A 25,811-nucleotide genomic window follows, 5' to 3' on the forward strand; every position below is an offset into this window, starting at 1 on the left:
AGGTTGTTTCTGTTCAATGGAAACTTTTGGATCGGCTTACAGGCTGTGACACTTAGCAAAATGCTGTGAGCTCCATGGAGGGGTGAATGCCTGTTTTCTAACCTTAGCCTTAGTCTCATCAAAACATATAAAAGTGACAGTATGCTCACCTTCTCTTCCCAGCCAATGTTCCAGGAGACGATCATGTGATCCACTCCCCTCTGTTCAGGAATGAAGTGCTGGGATTTTTTCTCAAAAATAGCCCTGCTCCTAGGAGTGATAAAAGACTTGGATAAGTCCATCAGGTTTTCACTCACAATACTTTTTCTGCTGTGTGATTTAAAGAATGCAGTGAGCCCAGAATAACATGTATCCTATTCTGCTGGAGCATTTTATTTTGCTGCGAATACCTTGTCCCCGTGGGAGCAGGCTTGCTGTGCTACTGGCTGCAGTGTTTCACACCTTGATGTGCCATCTGTCTCCTTCCCAGGATACCCGCAACCAGAGGTTACGTGGTATAAGGATGATGAAGAGATGGACCGCTACTGTGGCTTACCCAAGTATGAGATATTCCGTCATGGAAATCGCCATACCCTGCAGCTGTACAAGTGAGTAAAGAAGCTGGAGAGTGGTTGGATTTGATGGTGGGAGTTCTGAACATGTTTTCAGTATTTCGAGGAGCTGGCTGTCAGCAGCAATCTCCCCCCAGCACCTGTGCTGGCCCCTTCTGCTCCCCATTGTGATGTTCCTAGCTGTCCTTTCCCTTCAGCTCTTTGCTCTGATGACTGCCTGATCACATCAGTATGAGATCCATTACTGCTTCCAGGGATAGCTGCCATGCGGAAGCAATAGGAAGGTCAGGAAAAATTCCTCTCTCTGGAACCTTCCAGTGCTGGTAGCAATGTGTGCTATGCCTGCACCAGACAGGAGCTGAGCATTAGGGCTGGACGAAGGTGAACGAAGGGAAAGCACTGGCTGCCTCCAGGATGATGGTCCAGGGGATCAGGCAGGACAAAGAAATAGTTTATAGGAGTGTCCCAGGCAAGGGAAAAGAGAGGAAAGGGCTGCCGCCCTGTCCCAGGTGGCTTTTCCTAGCTCTCACCATGAGATCAAGGAGGGAAAGGGCTGCTTTGGCACTCGACGGATGGAGCCAAGGGCCTCTTTTATTCAGCTCTGACTACCAGTTTCTTCTAACTTTAAAAGAAGACTGTGTTTCTGGAGAGCCAGGCACACTGTGTCTCCAGCAAGCAGAGACCTGTCGCACCTCAAGTCTGGATTTGGGATGTCAGACAGGTGTGGCACTGTCTGAAAGGGCAGGATATCGGTATTGCTGATACTCCTGTCATCTTCGTGCTTCTAGCCTGGGCATTTCTGTTGCCCCAGGTGTGCTCCAGGTTTCTGTCAGAGGCTGGCTCACCTCTCGCAGGAGCAGGGATCTCCATGGGCCAGGTGTTCCCAAGGGGTGACGGCATGCACATGCTTGTGTTGATGCCTGTGAAGTGGGGTGGGAAGGCTTTGGTAAGGCAGCAGGGTGGAGGAAGAACAGGAGTGTCATGTAGGCTGTGAAGAGCTGAGAGGAGAAGATCCTGCAGAGGAATGTGGCCAAGAACAGTCCAGAAGCCTGGTGCTAGCTGTTTCTCCTCCATCACAGCCCTCCCTTATCAGAGTTACAGCCCAGGGGAGAGCTGGGCACTGATTTAACGTTCAACTTGCTTATCTGGTAGTGCTGACAACAGGCAGAGCCCAGGGAGGGAGGCCAGCCCCAGGCCTCCAGACCTACTGTGGGCACCTCAAAGGCCACATCTTTTGTCTTCTGGCCCCTCCGGAGCAAGAAGTGGGAGAGCGTGCATGCCTGTGTGCCAGCCGTAGTGCCTGGGGTGGATGGGCAGGTCTCATGCAGAGCTTTTGGTTTCCAGGTGCCGAGAAGAAGATGCAGGCATTTACCAGGCCTCAGCTAGAAATAACAAAGGCATTGTGTCCTGCTCTGGCGTGCTGGAAGTGGGAACCATGACGGAGTTCAAAATCCATCAGAAGTGGTTTGACAAAATTAAGAGAAAAGCTGAAGAAAAGCTGCGAGAGATTGAACAGGGCAAGAAACGAGGGAAAGAAAATGTGGAGATGGAAAAGTTGCAGGGAATGAGTCCCGATCGTCTCCAGAGAAAGCGGAGGCTGGCCCAGGATCTGAATCTCCGGTCGGCAGCCTCTCCGTGGGAGAATGAGGATGCAGCAAAAGTGCACGTTGCCGATTCTCAGTCCAGATTACATGAGGATATTACTGAGCCAAAGGAACAGCCGATCAATGCGATGACAGGCTTTCCAAACAAACTGATAGCACCTTTGAAAGCAGAGGTGACCACCAATGGAGATGCGTCTTTGGAAAGTGTGGAGGAGAATGGGAACAGTTTTCTTGCGTACATCTATGAAACGGTAGAGGAACTAGCGACTAAGCCAATGGTGAAAGACTCTGCAGCTAAAAAGAAAAAGAAGGTGGAGGCTCCTCCAGCAGCAAAGCGGGAAGTTTCCAAGCGAGAAGAAAGTGGCAGAGACAGGGCCAACGCCACTCCAAATCCAAGGTTTGCCCCTCCTGTTCCCTTACGCAGGAATGCACGTTTGAGGTCAGCAAATGATCAAGAAGTGGAAAACAGTCCAAAAATCAAAGAGCCTGGGAAACCTGTGAATCAGGACACTAAAATCAATGGCGACGTGCACTTCTCTTTGAAAGAGATGTATTTTGATAAGCAAGTGAAGCCAGCAGCAGGGAAGGAGGAGGTGGGAGCCAAGGAAGAGGCTGTCCTGCAGCCTGTGGCGGTCAGCAGACAGACAGAGGATGCTCCGTCATCCTCAGAGGTATCGGAGGCAGGACCTGTGCCGTCTGAGGGACAGAGAGGCCAGCACCAAGCACAGAAGTCAGAGGGAAACAAAGCCATCAGTCCAGAGGTAACTAGGAGAGAAAGCAACCAACACAGGGGTGGCAACAAGAAAATATTCATGCCACATGGTTGTATTGTGGCACCAGCCCTGGTAGGCTCTGTGTACCCCATGGGATCTGCTGGTGGGGCTTTGTAGGTCTCAACTGGCTAAAACACCCAGGAAGAGGGCTTTCTGGCCAGGCAGCAGAGCTTCTACCCCATCTCTGAATAAATGTCAGAGGATCTGGTGAGGAGAGATGCACGTCAGGGCTCTCCAGGCCAAGCAGCTGGTCTTTGGGTGGCCTGGGGCATGCTGTTAGGTCTCCTGTTTAATCAGCAGGCTGACCTCATGCAAAATGTTTCCAAATCAGTTAAGCAGGGAGCACTGAATGGCTATTTATAGTCGGGGGTGGATGCCTTGTGCAGAGGACAGGCAGCGAGGCTGATGACATCTGTTCAGATTAGCAACTGAGCCTGAGCTTCAGCTAGAGTTTAATGAGCCCCCCATGCAAATGAGCACAGCGTGCCAGGTACGCCAGTGAGCTGCGCCCAGCAGGGCATTGAATTTTGTTTACAGTGCAACATGTATACAGTAGATCTGGGCTTTTATTTTGGCTCCTCCCTGTTGGAAAAACTCTGTTACAAGGCTCATTGTGGTGGTGATGCAGTGCCAGGGCACAGCACCTGCTCCTGACCCTCACTGCATCTTTTAGTCAACTTCTATTTTTATCACTTAACCTGAAGCGTTTTCCATGAAAATATTGGACTGGAAGCTACCAGTCTTTTTTTTTTTTTCCCTTTTTTCTTTAATGACCCCTTCTGTGGTCAAATGATCTCTGAGTCCAATTTGCAGGTGCCATGAGGATTTGGTGTTTGAACTATGGTAGGTGCACGCTTTCAGTATAGTCTGAGGCTATCAGAGGAGGCACTCTGGGTGCAGCATGTCTCCCTCAGTAGGTAACGCAAATACTTCAGGATGTGGAAACATCCGCGATACAGAAAGTGGGACTGCAAGGTGCTCCACTGAAAAAAAAATTCCTGTCTTCCTCTTCTAGATTTCTTTAGCCATAGGTAGGAGCACTGTTTACTGGTAAGAAACCTGCTGTTATGCAGTGAAGCAAGCATCTGTGTCCTGGCCTTGCCACAGTGCAGTGCCCTGAACCCATCTTTAACCTGACCCATCAGCATCACATATGGCTGCAGAAATTATTGCTGTGCATGTGAGCCTATGGCAAAGCAATTAGTTTTCTCCCTCTCTGCTCATTTTTATATCCCTTGCTCTTAAGAAGGGTGGAAAGTGTTGGTGTGTATCATCCAGCCTGCATCAAAGTCATGCATCAAGGTATTTTCATCTTCAAAAACCTGCTCACAGAGGGAAACCTGTAACTTGTCAGCTGGTGTGCCTTGGAGTAGGCAAAAGGGAATGCTTTTGATTTGAATTTGAATGCTTCAGCTAGTTGGTGATGCTGGGGAAAGTGCTCAGGCTTTTGTGTGACCAAATAAGCTATTTTAAAGCCCTTTAAGGCTGCCTCTGGAGGTGTTTGAAGTTATTTTCTCTCCCCAGGACCCGAGTTGCTTGTGTTTTTTAGTCTTTCCCTTAAACAGGACAGGGTCATAGCATGAGTGTTCTCCTGGCCTTGGGACCTAACTGGGCCTCATGCTTAGGACTTCTCTTTTGAGCTGGATTTATCCATGGCAGAAGGGCTTTGCAAGATGCCAGGCTGTAGCCAGGCTCTGAACATCCTCATGCATAAGAGCATAGGAGAAACTGGATTTGCCTGATGATAACTCTTGTCTAACTTTGAAACTGATGCTTTTATTATATTTCTTTTATATGCCCCTAGGTTGAGTGTTTTACGATTACTTAAGGACAGATGCTTTTCTGAAAAGCTCCCAGAAAGCTTTTCTGTATAAGATTTAGTTCATGCACCAATGATAGACAGATTTCCCCCAAGCCCCATGTCCTCTTCAGCCAAAGAGATGTCCCCATTGACCAGCACTGTTGCGTAGAGCCACCTCTGGGCATCCATCTATGAACCACTGGCCCTGGTCCACCTCCAGCCCCCTTGGGCACTGTGCTGCTCAGCCCCCTGAGCAGGGGGACCAGGGCTAGCCCTGAGGTTAGATTGAGCTGTGTCCATCCCCATCCCTTTCCGTGCCATGGAGGACCAAATACTGTGCTAAAACCCAGGGGTGTTTCACTGCATGAAGCCTGTCTGTATCTTAAAATAAAACCTTTTAAGCCTGAATACTGGGGTGCTCTGTGTTGTGACACTCAGCTTGTTGAAGCAGGCTAGGGACGTGGCTTTAGGGGAACAGCAGCAGGGACGTGTGGCATCTGGGGGAATCTGCGCAACCCTGTGAACTGGGGCCTTATTTCTGCACGTCCTGTGTGCAGAGACAAACTACCTGGCCTTTGGCATCCTTTGGAGTTTACCAAGGAAATAGACTTGAATTTTGTGTAGGGGAATGACCCCACCTAATGCTGCTTCTCCCACCCCAGTCCTCTGATGTTCACATTGTCATAATAATTTCTTGGGGAAGGGCTTGCTGAGAGACCGGCATTACCTTTCCTGGTTTTTCTGAGCGTTCAAATGAAGCTGGTGGCACAAAATAGAAGGGCTAAGTGCCACAGCCCTCCTTTCCTGTGGACCTCATTTTGGAGGCTTAAAGCGTAAGTCATAGACCTCAGGAGAAAATCCTTAGCAGCAGATGCTCTGGAATGGAAAGGAAACCTGTTGTGTGCATGCTCTGTTCCTATGCCATTGTCCTGATGTTGCTAGCTGAGCATCAGCCGAGCACAGTGTGTATCAGTGGTATTGCTGCCTCCCCTGAACCTTATCCTACAAAAATAGATAGTGCCCCTTGGCTGGCGGATTTCAACAGATCACAGCAAGCAGCTTGATGAAACGCCTGCTGGTGTGCAGCTGTAGTCGGAAACATTTGAGCTTCCCGAATGTCAAAGAAACAGGATGGTTGAATAGCGCAGATAACGTCATGGTGTATGGTTTCGCTATAAATCATTTAGGCAGCCTCATCCAGATAGCGTGTGACATGCTGATCACTCCATCTCAGAATGGAGATTGCAGATATAGTATAGGGGGTGCACTGAGTCTTAAAAAAGAGCAAAGAAATGATACATAGTCTCAGCAACAGCTGGTGAAAACAGGAAAGTTTTGCTCCTTGGGAAGGCACTGTGTCAAAGGAGATTGAAGTAAAAGGTATTGAATGTTTAGACTCTTTTTGTGGAACCAAGACATTGAAAGGCAGGAGAGTTGGAGCTGATTAAAATAAAAACATTTTGTGCAGGGGTCTGTGGGACCCACTACTGTGGGACAGTGGTGAAGCTAGGAGGCCCTGGATGAGTATCAGCAATACCAGGATACTCAGGATTCAAGCAGATGTTGGGCAGTGCCATAAAGTACAGATGGACCACAAGCACCACTGAGCAGACCCAGGCAGTAAAATGATGCTAATTTTCTATTTTCCTTTTTGATTAGGTTGCAGCAACAGTGGGACAGTCTGATAGTGACCTAAATCATCCAGTGTCCAGTCCAACAGTAGAGACCGGTCAGCAAACTAATAAGTTAGAGGAGCTCAGGAAAGAGATGCCTGTCTGCCAGGAGACCAGGGCATCTGGGAAAAGGATAAATCCTCGTCTGAGGCCTCAGGAGCCACCAAAGCCACCAGCACCTTCTCCAGGCCATGTGCAGTCCAGCAAGGAGCACCCTGCCTCTAGGAAACAGGCAGAAGGATATTCCCGTGCTCTCGAGGGCAGAGAGACCCAACAAGGACTGTTAAATCAACAGGACAAAAGCCAAAGTGATGAAGAGCCATTGCTAAAGAAATCAAGTCCCCTAGAACCTGTAGAAAACACTCCTCTTGAGCAAATCACACATCAGACAACAGTCAAGGATGGGAAGAGCAAAGAGGCAGGAGCAGAGCTGTCTGGCAGCCATCCCAGTGCAGAGGCAGGGGGGAGCAGTGCAGCAGAGCCATATCCTGGGACTGCGCACAGAGAGGCAGGAGGGATACCTTTGGGACATCACGGGACTGAAATGCCAGCTCCTGCTTCAGTTCAACTTCCCAAGGAAGAGCCGCGTTTCACTCCTGCAGCAGGGACGTCAGTGGCTCAGGATGCACAGCTTGCAGCTCACAGCACCCCAGGGGTGGAGGCCACAGGAGGAGAGGCCCTGTCTGGAGCCCAGCTGCTGCCTCCTGCAAGCAGAAAAACAGAAATCAAAAAGGCAGATGGATCTGCCCGGCAAGAGGAGTTTTCAGCCAACATGTTAGGGGAGGACAGTGCCAAACCAGTGCCTATGGGACCTCAGGGGAAGGAGGGAGGAGAGCAAACAGCCACAGGTCCATTCCAGGAACTTGCAGCACCTTCAGGCAGTTTTGAACGAGGTGCTGAGGCTCAGCCACAAGTACCGCTGGTCCTGCCTAGCCCTGAGAGGCCTCAGGAGATGTCTTTGGAGGAGAAGATGCAGCACAAAAACCTCATTTCCTCCTTGAAGAACTATCTGCTCTTGCTTTTAAAAATGTCAGATAGCAGTAAGGATGCCACAAAAGAAGATGCTGACCCCAGAGACAAGGAGCAGCCTGATGCAGAGGAAGTCATGCTCCCAGAGATAGGCATTGCAGGCCTGAGCCCCCGCACCTCAAGGAGAGTTTTGGAAAAGGTACAAAACAATCAGCTCTTCCAGACAGCAGAGAACTTGCCTCTGACCCCCAGGACGTCTAGGCGGATCACAGGCATGATTAACGAGGAATTCATCACCAGCAAGGAGATGCTGGCATGCAGGCCTGTGCCACCAAAGAGACATACCCGGGTCACTCCTGAGGCGGAGGGGCCACCCCAGCTCTCTGTGCCCTCCATTGTGGTGGGCAGCATGCCAGCAGCAGGAGCGGGGCAGCCTCCTAATAATACTTCCAATTTGCCTTTGGTGAGCTCTGAAGAAGAGAGCTCTGGTGACCCTCTGGCAGTGCTACCTTGTGCCACACCAGAGGAGCTTGCTTCTGGGGCCCGGCGCAAAATATACCTGCCAAAAACCAAGCAAGTGGGGGAGGAAGAGGAGGCAACCCCAGAGAGCTCAGGGCACATGAAAAGTCCTACTGTTTCGCCACGGCAATCCAGGAAGAACGCAGCCCCGTTGCAGTCGCCTGCCCTAGCTCCGTCCCCTCCCACAGAGCAGCGCTCACCAACCCTCATGAGGAAGATGGCCATGTTGGAGGTTCCTAAGCTGTATGAGGACCCCACAGGTGACAACAGTGGTGACCATGAGGTCCTTGAAGATGCTAAGCTAGAAGCACAGCCAGCAGAGTCCAAGAAAGCAAATAACCCATTTAAAGGTAGGGGAAGAAGTAATCCTTATGAAACGTGTTTCCTTCTTGCCTAAAAAGGGAGCCTGGTCAACAGAGCCAGTGGTAGCTGGGGCCCCGTGAGTTTTGTGCATTTGCAGGGTTTTCAGCATTGCCCTTCAGTCATGTGAAAGCCAAAAATCTGCGCCAAGACTTCTTCCCTAGCACAGGGAGGGCAGAGGAAAGCAAGAGACAGTAGCACTGAGACTGGATGTCTCCACAGCCTGGAGTTCCCTGGCCAAAGGAATCATAGAATCCTCTTGTTCTTGGTCTGCATGTCCTGGTCCTCACCATGCCTCATGCTGGTTGGGGGTCCAGTGGACATCAGCAGGGTGTCCGCTCCTTTTCCACCTCCATGGTCAATGCTGATTTGATCCCTCATGTCATCAAATCAGAAAAGGCTTAATCTGGGTGTTGAAGTGCTTGCGGGAGCCAGGTAATATCCTCACAGAAACCAGCACTCTTGCAAAAGTAAGGGTAGCCTTGATAAATCCCTGCTTCAGCAGATAAATGTTTCCTCCAACATTGCATAGTGTTTTTCTGCATTGCCTCTGGCTGAGTCCCACGAGGTACTGCAGTGCTGCGCCGTTAAATGAATTTGTACCACTTGTATCCCACCATATTTATCCAAGCGGAGCTCTGAGACCATCCCTGGAAAGGCGATGTTATACCAGGTTGTGCTGACATACGTGTGATACCCAATACCAAGGTTCTAAGCAGCAGTAGGGTAGGCTGGCCTGCCCCCGGAGCTGCAGCCAGCACTGTGTGTCTCACCATCGATCTCTTTGCACCCTGTTCTTAGCTCCACAGGTGATTCGTAAGATCAGGGCAGAACAATTTTCTGATGCATCAGGAAACCTGAAACTTTGGTGCCAGTTCTTCAATATTTTGAGTGATTCTAAGCTGATGTGGTACAAGGACGAGATCCCTGTAGCAGAAGCCCAAAGGAGGTAACCTGCCAGCTCTGCTTCGTCGTAGTCCTTGTGCATAGCCCTGGGTTTGTGTGTTAAATCCAGCTCCTTGTGTTTCCTGGGGTGAAAGTGCCCCTTCTGTTAAGGCTGCATGGGAAGCTCATTGCATGGCATGGTATGTTGTGAACTTTATCTTCTCAGTGCCTGGGGAGGGAGGGATTGCCCAGATGGGGAACTGCTGCCAAATTTGTCCTATTGATGCTCCATCTGCAGCCTGGCTTAAGGGCTGATGTTTTGAGTAGCAGAGCCCTGGAGAGGGCAGGGGCTGAAGCTGGAGCAGGGAAAGTGCTGTGTCCATCTCAGAGTTTGAAAGCTGGGTATGAGCAGCAAAACTGGGACCCCAAGTGCTACGTGTGAGGGTGGTACCTGTGCTGGGAGGGTCTGCACCCAAGCTGGCACTTCAATGCAACCACCACTGGCAAGCACCAACAGAGGAAAAACTAGCTCTGGCTGTGCCCTTTCTATCCCTTGGCACTACCCTTGCACAGGGAGAGTATGTTCAGACAGCTGGGTGGCTTGCTGTATCCTGGATGCTCCTTTGGGTGCATTATGGAGAGCAACATTATCCTCATTGGACAGGATTTGCCTGATGCTTTTGAACATCCCTTGAGCTCCCTTTATAATGAGGAGGCAGAAGGAGGTGCTTCTGGGGCAGAAATGATCTCCTACGGCAGATATTTGAGCTGGGGCAGATGGGCCAGGAGTGGCCATTGCTTCTAGCTGACCAGAGCACATCGTGCTCAGTCAGCGGGTCTCAAGATGAGGGTCCCACCTCTGCCCCCTGTGGCCTGTCATCCCCTTGCTGGTTCACGCTGGCCATGCAGGGTAGAAGCAGACCTTTGGTTCTTGTGGAGACCTGTCTGCCTGGTGTGTCACCACCTTGGCAAGAGGAACTGCCAGCCCAAAGCTTGGAGAAGACTGACAGCCTGCTGATACAGAACTGTACTGGTCCCTCGGAGGGGGCAGGCTGCAGGATGGGGAGTGGTGTCTGCCCTCACTTGTGAACAGCTTAAAATGAAGCTGGGCACCTCCGTGGCTGTTCGGCTTCCAGCTGTCCCATCCAGATGCGGGTCTGTTAGCCCAAGCACAGCCCTGATCCAGCCACACTATGAGGCAAGTACCTTTATCAGTCTGTAGCCCAATCCTGGCCACATTTGCAGGGCTTGCCTGAAAGACAAACATCTCTGTGAGTACAAACTGCAGGGCAGGACGCCTGGTGCCATGAGGTGCAGGGGAGCAGCTGGGATACCCTTGGGCTGTCTTTCTTTGTAGCCCTCTTCCAGCCCTGCAAGAGCAGCACAGTGCCCACCCACAGTGCTTGTGACAGGGCTCCTGTGTGCCTCCATGCATCACATGGGGCTGAGGCCATGCTCTGGTTTCTTCCAGCGCTGGCGATGAGGGCCAGGCAGCCTTGGCTGTTGTGCAGGCATCCCAGAAGGACTGCGGGGTCTACCGGTGCGTGATCACCAACGAGTATGGCACTGACTCCACCGATTTTCTGCTCAGCCCAGAAGGTGAGGAGCCCTCAGCAGCCTGGCAGCTCTCCCAGCTGCCTGGGTGTGCTGTGGGGTGGCGTGGTGAACTGCGGAGAAGGGCTTGGTGCCAGGCTGTTAAGGGGCAGCTTGGTCACCCCATAACACCACCTCTGCGAGTTGCACCTGCCTCCATGTGCTAATTTATAAGTGATTCACACCACCCTCCTTGCTGTCTCTTGATATGGAAGTGCACGGGGCAGGGTGGGATCCTGGCAGGACCTTGACACCTCTTTGTTTTCTGTCTCCTCTAGTGCTGTCAGGATTTATCTTGCGGGAAGAGATTGAAGGTAAGGGCCACGTGCCGATTAGCTGCAACTGCTGCCCCTTGCGGCGTGGGGGGCAGGACGTGCCTGTGTTGTTCCCGCCTCACCAGCTCTTCCCTCTTCCAGTTGGAGAGGAGATCGAGATGACGCCCATGGTGTTCGCGAAGGGTTTGGCTGATGCAGGCTACTGGGGGGATAAGCTCTTCGGGCGCGTGGTGAGCGAGGACATGGAAGTGAGTGCCGGTTTTCTGCGCAAAGCCTGCCGTGCCAGAGCCATCTATGGCCTGGAGCCTGTCTTTGAGTCTGGCCACACCTGTGTCATCAAAGTGCACAATTTCATTGGCTTTGGGACCAAGAATGAGAACAGCCTCATTGAGAAGAACTATGATATCACCATCCAGGTGGGCATCCTTGTGGAGCATCCTCCACCTGTCTCCCTTACACCTTCCCCATCTGTCTGTGCCATGGTCCCTAGCTGTGTGCCCACTTCCTTTGCTTCCTTCCACTTTTTGAATGCTCTGGAGGGGTCGAGCCATGTTCCAGCAGGCTGGCGATGTCCTTGTTATTCTTGGCTTCAGCTCTTCTCTCTGGGCAACATGGAGCTGCTTGGAGCTTTCCTGTCACTTATCTTTTGACTACCAAGACAGGGAAACAACTGGCAGTGGTCCCAGGGGATGCCTGGCCGGGCAGGGGGTCCCAGGGAAGTGTTGATGCAAGATGGGACAGGTGTCTGACTCTTCTGTTTGCATCTCCAGGAATGTAAAATCCAGAACTCCAGCCGTGAGTACTGCAAGATCTTTGCCGCTGAGGCACGAGCTATCCCTGATTTTGGAGCAGTGCCTGAGTAAGTAAGGTGCTGCGGCTCCGCTGGCTTGATATCCTGGCAGAGCATCCCGGAGGATGGTGGGAGAGTTCCCTGTGGGTACTGGGGACATCCCAAAGGGTGGTGCGCTCTCCTCCCACCCTCAAATGGAAGGGATTTTGCAGGGGAGGGCAAAAGCCAGGGTTGCAGACTGTGGTGTGAATCTCCACTTGCTGCTGTGAGAGAGCTCACCAGCTGGTGCTGACTCACTCTGTCTGCTCCCGTGCAGGATAATTCCTCTGTACCTGATTTACCGACCAGCCAACAACATCCCTTACGCCACAATGGAAGAGGACCTGGGCAGGCCCTGCGAGCAGTACTGTGTCACTGAGAGAGGTGGCACCTTGGTGGCACGAGGCACCTCGGAGATCGTGCTCAAATGCTGCACCTTCCAGCATTGGGTCTACCAGTGGACAAATGGAAACATCCTTGTGACTGACATGGAAGGTAAAGGGATCTCCCATCTGATTCCCATGGCTCCTCAGCACCCTCTGGCCTGTGAAAGGAGGAGGAAAAGCCGCAGCCTTGCCCTTCTGCCTCTTTCCCCCTGTGCTGTGGAGCCTGTGGGGGGATGACCTGCCCTTGGTGATGGTGCCTGTCCTCTGGGCAGAGACTGGTTGTTGTTCCTTTCATTGCAGGAGTGGGCTGGAAGATGACCAATGTGCGGATTGCTACCAACCTGAAAGGGTGAGTGACGCCGAGCTACTGGCGCAGGGTGGCCCTGGCTAGCCCCAGGTCTGCCGCTCACATGGTGAAGGGCCACTATGGTGAGCATGTCTGGGCTCTGTCCTTGGCTCCCTGCTCCAGCGGGATGACTCCTGGTGTGAAGCAGGGGCTGAGGGTAGCTGTGTTGGCAGGTACCAGGGGCTGAAGGAAAGCTGCTTCCCCTCCCTGCTGGAGCAATTCGCAGCCACTCACCAGTGCAACCGTTACTGCAGCATCCTGGGTCTGAAGACGCTAGAGCCAGCCAAGCCGAAGGGCTCCAAGAGCCCCTCTATGGGTAGGAAATCTGCCCAGTCCAGCCCCCAGCTCCAGAAGAAGGGGCTAACAAGTCCTCAGGGTACCCGCAAGGCTGCTGTGAGCCCCAAGAGCTCCCGGAGAGCTGCAGAAACAGGGGAGGCCCTGGCAGCCTCCAAACCTGGGTCAGGAGAGAGCGGCAGGTCTGGCCACCCACAGTAGCCAGAGCCACGGTGGCTGGGAACCCCAACTCCTGACCCCAGCCCAAGCAGCCCGGAGACAGCACATGACCAGGCTGGGGAGGGGAGACCTTAGCAGCGGCCGCTGCCGCCACTCTCCTCCCTTTGGCTCCAGCACAGCCTGTGGCGCTAGCATTGTGTGGTGTGTGCTAGTGTGAGCAGCTCAGCTGGGGTCATGAGGGGCTTGTGAGCTGTGGGCAGCATGGACACCTTCACCAATATCTCTTTACAAGAGCTGCTGCCTGTGGTGGAGCCTGTGGGGCCACGTGCCCCTCCATGCCCGGGCTCGCTTTCCTCTCTTGACTTTCTCTGTTTGCCTTCCTTAAGGCAGGGGCTGTCAGACCTGATGCCTCATGCTTTGCAGGCACCATGTCCCCTGTCTGGCTCCCCTGAGTGATCTGGGAGTCCAGGCTGCCCTCCTGGCTCCCAGACCTTGTGTCCCTCTTTGTGTCCTCCATAAATTGACTGTGCCAAGCCCTGTCAGCGCTCTGTGTCAAAGATGTGAACCGAAACAGGATCCAGGAGGTCTCATTTGCCCTGGCACACCGTGATTTAAAAGGTTTTGCTGTAGAGGGGTTTAGCGGTGAGCTGCAGGGCTCCTGCTGCTATTGTGTGGTGCCCTGGGGTGCAGGCCAGTCCCTCAGTCCCTTGGTGGGGCGCTGGTGTCAGTACCAGCAGCTGCATGGAGATGGGATTTTGCACCCCTGCCATCCCGGCCTCCCCTGCGCCTTGGGACGAGCCTCCCACCCCCTTGCTGGGCGGATGCTGAGGATGGTGGTGCTGCTATGGGTGCCAGCCAGCACCACAGTAAGGATGCTCTACCTCACATGCCACACCCAGGAGCGGTGTGAAGGGGAGACCTCCCCTCCACACCAGGCACTGTTTTGGCACACATGGATGTCCTGCCCACAGGACTCGCCCCTCCTTGCCCACCTGTCATACGCAGACCCTGTATACCCCGCCCAGCCCCATAGCATGACATGGTCATGCTTGCTTAGCGTCACCCCTGCTTGGCACATGCTGTGCCCCAGTGGCAGCTAGCAGCACCCGCTCCAGATCTCACTGCCCCGCAGCGGGAGGCTGCAACAGACAGGCAGTGATGCTCATGCTTGGGAAGTAAAGCACCCTGCGTTGCATCAAGCCTCCCACGTGCCTGTCAGCTCGCTCAGGCATGCAGCAGCTGGCAGAGCGTGGCAGTGGGCAGCAAGGCTTGCAAAGAGCCCCAGCACTGCCTGCTTCATCTTGCCACAGAGCATCACCTTCCCTAGGGCTTTGGAGGAGGGTGCCAGGTGCCAGGATTGCTACCCCACGTGGTGCTGTCTGAAACAGTGGCTCAGTACAGTCTGGCAGAGGAGGGAAGGGACCGGGCTGGGAGTGCCGGATGCTCTGGGGTCCTGGTGCTTTGTTGTTGGGTCATTGTAAAATAACGATGTACATAACGTGGCCCCTTTGGCAAATGGGTGCTCTCGAGTGCAATAAAGCGAGAAGGACTGGCCTGTTCCCTGGTGCTGTGGTCCCTGCGGAAAAGATGTACCCAAGCACAGCAGGACGGCAGCTTTGTGTTCAGAGGAAGGAAACCACTTCAAGTAACGGCTTTACCCCCATTTGCAGCCCAAAGAGGAGAAGAGGGTGGCCAGGGCCAGACCCTAAAGCTGGCAACTGGTGGAGGCTCCGCTTGCGAGGTCTGCAGCGAATGCTGGCTACAGCAGCTGTGGCTGTGGGGTGCAGCCTGAGCAAAGCACCTCGTGCTGTGTGGGACAGCCGTGGTCAGGGGCCAGAGGTGACTAAGGGCAAGCACATGGGGATTTCTGTCATTTATTTGGGAGCAGTTCCTTTGTGTCTGTGGGTCCAGCACCTAAGGGTGCTGGTTGCAAGGTGCACGTGGCTGGCTGTCATCACTGGAGCAGAGAAGACCAAATGCATAGGTCTCTGCCAGGGTTTTTTCTACCTTTGGGACCAGGTCTTGCAGACCCTGGTGCTCCCAGGCCCTTGACCCTGGAGCACGCAGCTGCCTGCACATTTTTAGGTTGTCCCTACACAGGATGTGTGGTTGTAGTGCCCGCAGCACTGTGTCAGGCACAGCATGCTCTCTGCCACGCTGGCCCAGGCTCCTGTGAAGGAGAGTGTCTCATTCTCAAGCACTGAGCTGGAAGGAGAGAAGCATGGTCAGGAAGAGCTGCTGCCCCACCACCTGGGTCCCTGAGCAAGGGCCACATGGCTCTGGGGCTGTTCACACCCACCTGGCAAAGAGCTGCTTGCAGCACGTGTACATGGTGTAACTGGTAGAGCTGAAGTTGGCAGTGCTGAGAAAGGTCACACAGTTGCCCACCTCTGTTGGCACATGAAGGAAACCTGGGGGACAAGATCTCCTGGCTGGGGTTCTTGAGGGACCATGCATGCAAATCCCATACCCTGAGCATGCTTGCAAATCCTGTACCCCAGGCCTGCTCACAAATTCCATACTCCAACTCTGCTTCCTTGCAAATCCCGTACCTGGGACTCTGCTTGGAGGTGCCATGCACCGTCCCACCTCACCCCAGAGATGGTTGCACTGCTGTAACCGCTGGGGTCCTATGACCCCAGGGAACTCCTTGCAGTGCCCCAAAAACTGCCCTTGAAATGTCCCCATCCCAGTCCAGCTGAGTATGAGGGGCACCAGCAGAACTATTGGGCTTGCGCAGCCCCTGGCAAAGCCATGAGGGGAGAGTAGAGGCTTTGGAGGCCCTGACAAAGCCATGGGGAGGACAGGCTAGCTGCACCCATCCCTGCACCTGCATTTATAGGGGTCTCCAGCCCTTTGCCCATCCCTCCCTGGTTCTTTCTGGCCCTGCTGGCTGTGGACAGGGACCTACCTGCCAGGCAGGCATTGAGCATGGAGACGCAGATGCCAGTGAGCAGGGCTCGCAGCACGATGGAGGCTAAGTCGCTCTTGCGCTGGGGTACCATGGAGGCTGTGGGGGCAAAAGAGACCAGGGTGAGTCAGATCCTTGCTCTGGCTCTACCCTGTGCTGGGTACAGATAGGGATGGGTCCCAGGTCCCCAGCTGGCTCTGCAACATAATGTCCTGCCCACCCCAGCCCCTGGTGTCTGGGGACATTGTGATCCCAGCCAGCACCCAGCACGCTGTCTGCTTGTCCTGGCAGCAGTGGGTGCTGGCAGAGCACTGTGCCCACCCTGCACCCATGAGTAATCAACCAGAGCCCTCGGCACTCTCAGCACTGGAGTCTGCTCTTTGCCCCATGGCTGGGTGTCACCTGGGCTTGTGGGACATGCCCATGGATGCAGTGCAGAATCATCCCTATCACCTCATGTAAATCCTGTTTCTTACCTGTGTAGTGGCAGAGGCCAAACATGGAGGCTTGAGGGCAGCAAATTTCTCCTGCCACAGCTGAGCTCTTGCTCCCTGGACTCAGGATCCCCCCTCCATCATGCCCAGGCACCCAGGACGTCAGTCATACTCACTCAGGCCTCCCAGCATGATCCCAATGGAGCTGAGGTTGGCAAATCCACAGAGCGCAAAGGTGGCAATGCTCTCGGCTCGCTCCTGGAGGGCACAGCAGCAGGGGACAGTCACCTCTGCCCAGCAGCAGCCCCAGAGCATGCAGAGCTGAGCACCATGTCGTCGTGCCCAGCCCAGCCAGATATGATGGAGACAAGTCCCCCACCCCAATCCTTTCTGGTTTTGGGAGTGAGGATGCAGGTGGTAGGCAGCCTGCTAGTGGGAGAGGCTGGGCTGGGGGGGAACAGGGGTCCTGTAGCCATGCTCTGCTCCACCAAGGAGCAGGATAAAGGGGAAGGAGTTCCACTGACTCCTTCAGGATGGCCCCGTACCCAGCAGATAGTGAACATCCAAGTCTAGTTGGCCATAGGTGCCCTCCCATCCCTAGCATCATCAATCCCCTGCCTGCCCACCACCCGTCTGCCCAGCCAGGTCCCATGCCCTGTTTCGGCTGACTCCATCCCTGCCCTGTGCCCAGCAGGGTGGCAGGTGCCCCTCACAGATATCCACTGCTTCCGGCTCCCGTCCCACTCTTCCAGGCCTGACAGACGGTTCTTCTTGTACTGGGCCAGCTGCTGGTACGCCACAAACTCATTCAGGAAGATCTTGATCCCCAAGAGCTCAGCCACCAGCGGTGAATCTGCCCAGTCTGCCCCCATGAGAAAGGCCACAGGCATGAGGACGTAGGAGCAGATCACCTGGGAAAAGCATCCCAGAAAGATGCTTAGAGCTGACCATCTGCATAGCTCCTGGCTTGGACACCTGCTGCCAGCATTTGCCAAACACCCAGCAAGGGTCTCAGCAGCCTACTGAGCTGGTGGGCAAAGGTGGGGATGGGTGGGGGGATGCAGGATCTGGCAGCCCAGACTATGGGGTTGCCCTTGGGGATACCTGGAAGGAGAGGCCCTCAATGTCTACCATTTCTCCAAACCAGCGCAGGGCAGCATTGATAAACTCCAGCACTGCCAAGAAGGCAATGAGGTTGGCTGCAATGTTGGCCACAAGCCCCACGGAGGTGGCAGCCCCGTTGCTGGCAGCTTCCAGGATGTTCTGCTCTTCCCTGCGTGGAAAAAGACCCCAATGGGCTCCTGTGGCTGGGCATCCCCTGTGCAAGGTCATCTCTCACTCCATGGACGTCTGTACAGCACAGGCTCTCCCAACCTCAGGCCACCCGCAACATCCACTCGTGCACCCAGATTGCCCCCATGGCTTGCCTGCACAGGCCCCTCTCCACCATCCCTCTCCTCACACTCACCCACTGGAGAGGCGGATGCTTGCTTTGTCCTTGAACTTGGACTCTTCCACTTCAGGGTAGACAAGTTTGGACATGGCGAGGGCACAGGGCGCAGCCATCACAGAGGCTGCAATCAGTGATGCCGCATCTATCTGCAATGCACAGACTCTGGGCTTAGGCACCTCTGTGCAAGATTCTGCCCCACGATGTGCCACCCCAAGGCACCCCAGCATGTGGCTGGCATCAGCCAGTGATGTTTGGAGCAATTCAGGGCTCTCCGTTTGCTCAGGGTGGGAAAAATGTCTCTTATTCCTATCTCAGCAGGCCATGGCATTTATGGCAGCTCGCATGGAGGTGTTGCTTGAGCTGCAGCAATTGTGGCTTCAGAGGTGTTAACCTCTCCTGCTGTTTGACCTAATCATGATGATTTTTGTCCCTCCCTTGTCCCTTTTTACCAGTATCAGAGCAATAGGTTGTGCAACATTGTGAACTTCTACTTGCTGACAAAGAGCCAAGCTCTCAGTCTCACCCATTCCCTATGTGCTCAGTGGCAACATCTCATTTCCCTGACCTTTCACCCTTATCTCCCCATTTAAGGAGACTAATTAATGTTTAAATAGCAGGAACTCAGCCAGCAGGTCAAGGGGAAGGTTTATTCCCCATTACAGAGCACTGATGAGGCCACGTCTGGACACCGTGCCCAGGGCTGAGACATTGATGGGTGGGAGAGGGCATCCCCAGGGGTGTCGGGGCACAGGACTGCCAAGGCAATGCTGGAGAAGCGGGGCTTGTTCAGCTGGGAGAAAAGAGGGCTGGGGGGGTTGTAGTTGCTGCTCCCAGCTACTTAAAAGGGGATTGAAGGGAAGACTGCTCAGAGGTGCCCAGTGAAAGGATTAAAAGCCATGGCACAGTTTCAGTGGGGAAATTCCAGTTGGATATAAGGAAAAAATTCTTCCCCATGACTAAGGCACCTGTGGGATGGACTGGAGAGGTGAGGGGAGATCTCCATCCGTGGGGATGTTCATCACCAACCTGGACAAGGCATCCCCTTGTGCTTTGCCATCACCTCATTTGGGTAGGAGGGTGGATCAGAGACCCCCAGAGGGTCCTTCCAGGCTAAATTATCCCATGACTCAGTGATATTTGCACTGCTCGCTGTGCAAGGACATGCAGTGAGGGCCCCACCGCAGTGCCTTCTACCTGGCAGGGCGCTGGAGTTTTGACCAGTCCAGCAAAGGCACCCTGACCTCATCCTTCTTAGGGAAGGGTACCATGGGAACCTTCTGGGAGTCTTCTCCCACCTGCAAATCCAGGGCAGTTCTTGCATGGCAGGACCCTGTAGCAGGGAGCATGTGGCATACATCTGCTTGTGCACTCACCCCAAAGGATATGTAGGCACCCATCACACTGCCTGCAATGGTGGAAAAGCCACCAGTCATCACCGCGTGGATTTCTGAACGGGTCATGTCTGCAAGGTATGGGCGGATGAGCAGTGGGGCTTCAGTCTGTGAGAGAGAAAATCCTGTTGTCCGTAAGAAAGGCCCACACAGGGATGCAGATCTTCTGGGAAGGGAGGAGAAGACCCTTCCTCCAGGCAGGGCAGGCTCAGCTGCAAAGGCTGAGGAGCTGGATGTCCTGCCCAGAACCTTACCTGTCCCACAAAAATGTTCCCCGCCACACTCAGGGTCTCAGCGGGAGTGGTGCCCATTGAGACCTGAAGCAGCCAGGAGATCTGAGGAAAGACAAGGCCACAATGTTCATAAAGGCTCCTGGCATCCTGCCACCCACCCCATGAAGCAGGGCACTGTTTGGCCCTCAAGCTGCACAGAGGTGATCTTGGGAAGCACCCACAGACCAGGTAGCAACAACAACTCCGGTGCTGGGCTTTCTCAGGAGGACATGCAAGAAAGAGGGGCGTTGTGTCTATTCTTTTAAGCAGGACAAATCACACCAAGTTAGTCCCATGCCAGTTTTCCTGGGCATCCCTCAGCTGATCACAGAACAGAGAACCCACCAGGTTCTTCTTTCTACCACCATCCCAGAGCCAGGTGTGAGGTCCTACCTTGACAATGAGCCACTGCATGACGCCGAGGTAGTACAAGATGGACATCACACAACTGAAGAAAACAACAATGGGCAGAGTCTGCAGGCAAGGCACCAGGGCACAAAGTTAAGGGGAAGCTGAGCAACACATCTAAGTACATTTGGGGATCAGGCCCCTCTGTCCCATGAGCTGGGCATGGCATGGTATTGCATAGCCAGCCCACACTACTGGGGTGCCACAACACTGGGTCAGGCTGGCAGGAGGGACAGGGACCAGTGCAAGCCCCCCATGGCACTGAGGAGGTCCACAGGTGGGTACAAAGCTGAGGGAGACCCATCCTTGAGCTGGTTGAGCTCTCCTGCAGCAAACCCAGCTGCATATAGCTCTGTGCTCTCTAGGACCCAGCAAGGCAGCCAGACCAGAAGAAAACCAGGTTCTGCCTCTCCCTCCCTATACCCCATTCCCCAAGCTGACCTGAAAGGCAAAGACTTCTGTAATGAGCGTGTTCCCAAAGACAAAGCTGGAGCCAGCTGTGGTATAGCCCAGGAAGAACTGCAAGTGGAGAAGTTACATGGTAGGATGGAGATCTCCATTAGCTCTTTCCCTGACATCTCACTTTGTACCCCGAGCCCCACAGCTCACTTCACTACCCTGCCAGAGAATGACCCTCTGAAACCTAAGCTGGGGACATAGTGGGCTGTCTCCAAGCCACGGGGCACTGTTCCAGCCTGCAAGGGACACCGCACCAAAGGGCTGCTGCAGAAAACCAGGAAGAAGATGGCTTTTCTCCAGTCCCAAACAAAAATGTTCCTGACTGTGCAGTCCCTGCAGCTTCTCTGCCCCATGCCACCCTCTGCTTTTCTTGCTGATCCCAGAGGGGCTACATGGAGGGCAGAAGCACGGGATGGGGTGAGCAAATGCAGTACCTGGATCTGGTCACCCAGCCACTGGAAAGCTTGGACACCGATGGTTGTTCGGAGGACTAAGAGTGCAAATAAGAACTCCAAGGCAAGACCCAAGAAAACAGCTCTCCAGGACACCTGGGGACCAACAGCAGAATGGGGACTGAGAGGTTAGCAAAGCCTACAGACTTCCCTGTCCGGCTTACCCATGAGAAGGTGGGCACAGAGACCTTCTGGTGGTTTGACTGGTAGTACAGACCCACTAGATCAAAGCTTCCTGTTCATTAATCCTTTGGGGGAGGTGGATGGAGGGATTGCCCAAAATGTTGAAGCAGGTTGGGTTGGAAGCCCCTGGGACTTCAATCACTTCTGCCCAATTCGCCCAGGGCATCCAAAGCTTAGGCCCACCCCCCACTCACAGGTACCTGAAACTCAGGAATGGGTCTGGTGCTGGGTCTCATGGTCTGACCCACTATGAACAACATGGTGGAAAACAGGATGGAGGCACTGGGGGGGGAGCCCTGGGTTGAGCAGTGGGAAAGAGAGCAGTGGGAAGGAGATCAGTGAGGTTCCTTTGGGGCTCCGTCCACCCAAACAGCTTGGCTCCCCAGGCTGTGCCCAGCTCTGCCCAGGAGCCCTGCTCCGCTTCGTCCAGGGTGCTCCAGTGACTGTGAGTGGGAAGGAAGCGCTTGTTCCCCAGTTCTGGATGGCCACCTCTTGTGAGGCGACCAATGGCCAAGCCACACCTGAAACACATACTGCACCATGGTGCTTGGAGCAGGCAAACAGGAACAGCACCAAAATGCAGAAGCCAGCTAATGAGATGAACTGCTCTGGACTTCTGGAGGTGTCCAAAGCCATCCACACTGTCAGGCCTACCAGGGGGGCCACGCACAGCAGCCTGCAAAGGAAATCCCAGACTGTCACAGAGAGGATGTCCCCATGGGGAGAGCAGCTCACAAAGGGCGGGAGCTAATTTTGCAGGAGATGCCACTGTAAGGTCCATGCATCCAAAGAAACCTGGGGCTGTGACACAAATCAGGGGTGTGAATAGCCATCACACTACTGAGGTGGAGTAGCAAGGCATTTCTGCCATGGCTTTTAAGTGGTCCCCAGGCTGGGCCACACCTCATCGTTCGTGAGGTGCCTGCATGGCACTAGGGCATGTGCCCAATGCCACCAGCTGTTGGTCATGCTGGCAGGGCAGCCATGGGAGAGGGGACCTGGACACTGGGAGGGATCTGGCCCTGCCTTTTCCTGACTCACCATTTCAGCCATGGCCAGACCTTTCGGAAGCATTTGCAAACAGGTCTGAGGAGGAGCAACACCTTTGCCCCACAGTGCTTCTTGAAAAGGCTCCAGCAGAAGAAGAAGACAACCACAGCAGTCATGATAACCAGGGCAAGGGCTCGCTGGAAGTTGAGTGAACAGGCCACAATAAAGTAGCAGAGGTAGGCTGAAGAAAGCACATTGAGGGGTCAGAATCGTCACGGCTGTTGGATCACAGATCCATAACACTAAGTGGGGCCAAAAATGAGGTTAATTTCCTCCAAATGTCCTTCCCTGGCCACCCCATAGGCTCCCATCTGTGCAGAAGGAGGACTTAGGGAGCACCACCCCATCAGCCAGGCTCACTGGTGACAGCATCTCAGCTGTCTAAGGGCACACGGGAGTGAGAAGAAGAGGCACAGCAAGCCCTTTGGGTAGGTGAGGGAAGGGGAGGACAGTGAGATGCAGGTAGCCCTCATGGACAGGAGTGGTGGGGTGAGGAGGGAGCGGGCAGCAGGGCTGGTGAGGGTGGATATGACCTCCAGACAGGTGGCCATGCCCAGTGCTTGGAGGCTGGGGACATGGCCAGCCAAAGGCATGCGGAGATGGTGTCTCAGTGCTGGGAAGTCCTCACCTACTCCAAGCATCCCCTGGATGACTCTTCTCAACACCTTGGAGTGAGCCTTGCAGAAGTGCTTTGCCTTGGATACCGGCTGCAGGACCTTCCTGGGGGGAGTCATGTGCCAGGGATGTGAGAGGCACGGAAGATTGATCCTGAACTTCAGTCCAACCCAACCCAACTCAACTCAATGGAGCCAGGTCATGACCTGCCCCCCAGAGGGTGCTTGTGGCAGCAGCACAGTGGTATAGGTGTGCCATGGCCTCTAGCAGCTCTGCTGCTCGCTACCAGGAGTCAGGTGGCCCGTTATGGCAGGGGAAACCCCACCACACACCCCAACACCCCAGGCACCATGAGCAGAGGCTTGCTCTGGGTGACTGCTATGGAGATAGAGACCTGCTGCTGCCACCCTACAAAGCCACATGGAGAGATCAGACACTGTCCCCCAATGTGGTTAATATGACCCTACTCTGCTCCCAGATCAGGTTTGGCTCCAGGATAATTGCTGGGCCAAGGATTGCAGACTTGCTATGACCCTTAGAAGTACCCTACATACATGCATTTCCAGGGGTTATCCTACCTGCAGTAGAAGGAGAATCTCTCTTTCCATTCTCCTCTCCTCTCCTCTTTGCTCTCACCACGTGGACCATCACATTCCTCATAACATCTCTCCTCCCCCTGGAAAATGTGATTAGCTGGAGCACCCTGAAGAGCTCCTGTACCCTGACGGAGGGGGAAAGGGGGACTCACCACTGAGCTGAAAGCTGGGTTATCTATGCCCTTCTCAAGATTGTCCAGGGTTATCTGGTTTTCTTCCATCTCCAGAAGTGCCGCAGCTTCAATGCATTAGAGAAACAGCACAGCAAGGGACAAACTCTGGCTGGGGATAGAAAAATGGAATCAGCTCTGGGGAGGATGAATGTCCAACCCCAATTTTCAATTTTGGGTCTCCGAGAGGAGAACACCCTTTGCAGTAGGGATTCAGAGTAGTTCCTGCAGCAACACATTGAAAGAACACCCCATGGGGTCCTCAAGCCATGGAGCTGGTGTGCTGACTTACTCCTTCTGTAACTCTGGAAAGGTCTTTGCTCTTCTGTGCTTCCAAGGAATTACAGGAGAGGATTAGATGCAGCAGCGAGAACTGGTACTCCTCCTCCAAGTTGGTGTAACTCATAAATAAGGTAAGGAAGAAGGCCCTTTCATGTTGATAACTAGTACAGTGCAGGAATAAGTGGTAGTCAGAATGGGGACTGGTCCTAAAGGAGGATCGTACTGGGAGAACTGGTCTGGGAAAGCCATAAGAACCAGTGTTATGCCAGGGCAGAAACCCTTGGAGCAGTCAACTTGGACACATGCCTATTTCATCTGTCTTGGAGAAGAATGAGGGAAGAGCAGAGAAGTTGCAGAGAAGGCAGTAGGAGCACTTCTGTGTGAGGACAGAGGGAGTAAGCAGTTGCCCTCGCTTTGTAGGAGAGTCACAGAGGTCTGCATGGAGAAGGTGGAGATAGCAGGGTCATTGCTTGCTTCCCACAGTGTGAGAATTAGGGTCCACTGAAGGGAGCAACCCATCCCCAAATGAAACAAGTGGAGGTGAGGCATTTTGGAGAACATCCCCCTCAGCATGGGACCTTATGGCAGCTGAAGGTGATGGCAGGCTTCATGGTCCAGCGGAGCCACTAAGGGGGACCACTGAGGCATGCTGGCCCCCACCATGTCCCTGGGCCCATGGCTCCTCAGCAGCAGGGCAGGACCCAGGGCCACAGTAGGAACCCAGGACCCCAGACCTCCTCCAGGGCCCCCAGCATCCCCAGTGCTCCCCGGAGCTTGGGGACCCCTCACCAGGACCCTGTCAGGGATCAGGACGACCCTCCCTCCACAGGCCCACTGCCATTTCAGGGATACTGCATCCTCACCCTGGGACCCCTCTGGGCTCAGCGACCCCTTCAACAACCCCAGGGCTCCAAGAGACCCCCAGGATGCCCCAGGTCTCTGGGACCCCTGCTGGTCTCCTGGCTCTCCCCATCCCTCCCCGGCTCCGCGCCATCCAGGACCCAAGAGCTGACGCCATGTCCATGGCCCCCCAGTGGCTCATCTACCTTTTGTTTTGGTGAAGCCTCATTGGCTGCCTTCCCTTCAGGGGTGGGACCACATTGACAGGCAGCCAATCAGTGGAGCAGCAGGTTGACATCCCCCATCTGACCCCATGGCACCTGGTGGCCCCCTGCCGTGTCCCCCCAACCCTGCCGTCCCCCCACGGCCTCATGGTGCAGTGCAGCTGCAAGTCCCTCTGCCCATCCCACTGTGTCCCCACACCCCACACCCTCGCACCCCCTATGTCCTTGTGCCCACACCCTCATGCCCCTCATGCCCCACACCCTCACGCCCTCCCCATGCCCCACGGTTCTCCCTGGCCCTGGTGCCTGCTGGCCCCCTGCACTCACCCACCAGCTCCACCGGCCACGCTGCTCCCGGCCTCACGCCCCAGTTACCGATTAACAGCTTGGTCCAAAGAGCTGGGCTGGGCACTGTGGGGCTGGGGACGCCCTGACTCCTCCTGGGGCTCACGCCCAGCCGCCCGCAAGGACATACAGAGGAGCCAGGCGGGGTGGCCATACAGGGCACTGTGCAGTCCCAAAGAGGTTGCCTGCGATACTTTGACCCCCAGGAGAAACCAGGCTTGAGGGAAGATGTTAAAAGCAGAAATGCAACCTTTACCCCATCCTGGGAAATGCTTCCCGGGAAAAGAGCCAGGCACCTGCGGCCTCCAAAGCTGCGGTGGTACGAAGTCACGTCACCTGGTCCCTGAGCAGTGGGGGGTGGAGAGGGCTGCAAAATCTTGCCTGCTAGTGTGTGTTGGAAACCATTTTCTCACACGGGACGGTGGGAGTTGCATCCCCACGGGTATGCACCCAGCTGGGATCTCCCTGGTTTTTTGTTTGGTGGGTTTTTTTTGCACACGGGCTGGTGAAGTGATGTGGCCCCAAGGGTGCCAACACTAGGGATTAGAAGGAGGTGGTTCAGAGATTGATGATTAACAATGCCACAGGATACTTGGGGTGTCCGTGTGCCACACGATGTCCCTGTGCAAATGCTCCCTGAGCCAGTTCCCTAGCACACACAGACAGTGCTTTCTGCCGGTGAATTTGATCCCATTCTGCTGGACGGGGA

The 25,811-nt window shown here is 54.4% G+C and overlaps 2 protein-coding genes across 3 annotated transcripts in view; one reads left to right on the forward strand and one right to left on the reverse strand.

Moving 5' to 3' along the window:
• ALPK3 (alpha kinase 3) overlaps positions 1-14,576 on the forward strand; it is a 36,417-nt gene extending 21,841 nt beyond the window's left edge. Inside the window, 11 exon segments of the mRNA XM_064456965.1 lie at positions 470-587; positions 1,896-2,916; positions 6,389-8,240; positions 9,052-9,199; positions 10,607-10,734; positions 11,007-11,042; positions 11,145-11,419; positions 11,774-11,862; positions 12,110-12,327; positions 12,519-12,567; positions 12,738-14,576. Of these exon segments, the coding sequence (XP_064313035.1) occupies positions 470-587; positions 1,896-2,916; positions 6,389-8,240; positions 9,052-9,199; positions 10,607-10,734; positions 11,007-11,042; positions 11,145-11,419; positions 11,774-11,862; positions 12,110-12,327; positions 12,519-12,567; positions 12,738-13,059 (4,256 nt within the window). The 3' untranslated portion in view covers positions 13,060-14,576.
• Positions 14,577-14,881: 305 nt separating this feature from the next.
• LOC104048784 (sodium/nucleoside cotransporter 2) lies at positions 14,882-25,146 on the reverse strand. 2 transcript variants are annotated; one of them, XM_064456966.1, is made up of 18 exons: positions 25,085-25,146; positions 23,394-23,523; positions 23,224-23,321; positions 22,659-22,750; positions 22,022-22,211; positions 21,515-21,656; positions 20,780-20,893; positions 20,328-20,405; positions 19,872-19,952; positions 19,461-19,541; positions 19,189-19,314; positions 17,831-17,961; positions 17,467-17,635; positions 17,076-17,273; positions 16,539-16,620; positions 15,929-16,027; positions 15,317-15,428; positions 14,882-15,222 (listed from the first exon to the last, which is right to left on the reverse strand). In XM_064456966.1, exons 2-18 carry the CDS (start codon positions 23,460-23,462, stop codon positions 15,099-15,101), a joined length of 1,986 nt encoding a protein of 661 aa, XP_064313036.1. In that variant the 5' UTR covers positions 23,463-23,523; positions 25,085-25,146; the 3' UTR covers positions 14,882-15,098. The 2 variants fall into 2 exon arrangements, with proteins under 2 accessions (XP_064313036.1, XP_064313037.1); XM_064456967.1 differs by lacking the exons at positions 17,467-17,635; positions 17,831-17,961.
• Between the last annotated feature and the right edge of the window lie 665 nt (positions 25,147-25,811).

The sequence above is a fragment of the Phalacrocorax carbo genome, chromosome 7 (assembly GCF_963921805.1).
Source record: "Phalacrocorax carbo chromosome 7, bPhaCar2.1, whole genome shotgun sequence".
Lineage (NCBI taxonomy): Eukaryota > Metazoa > Chordata > Aves > Suliformes > Phalacrocoracidae > Phalacrocorax > Phalacrocorax carbo.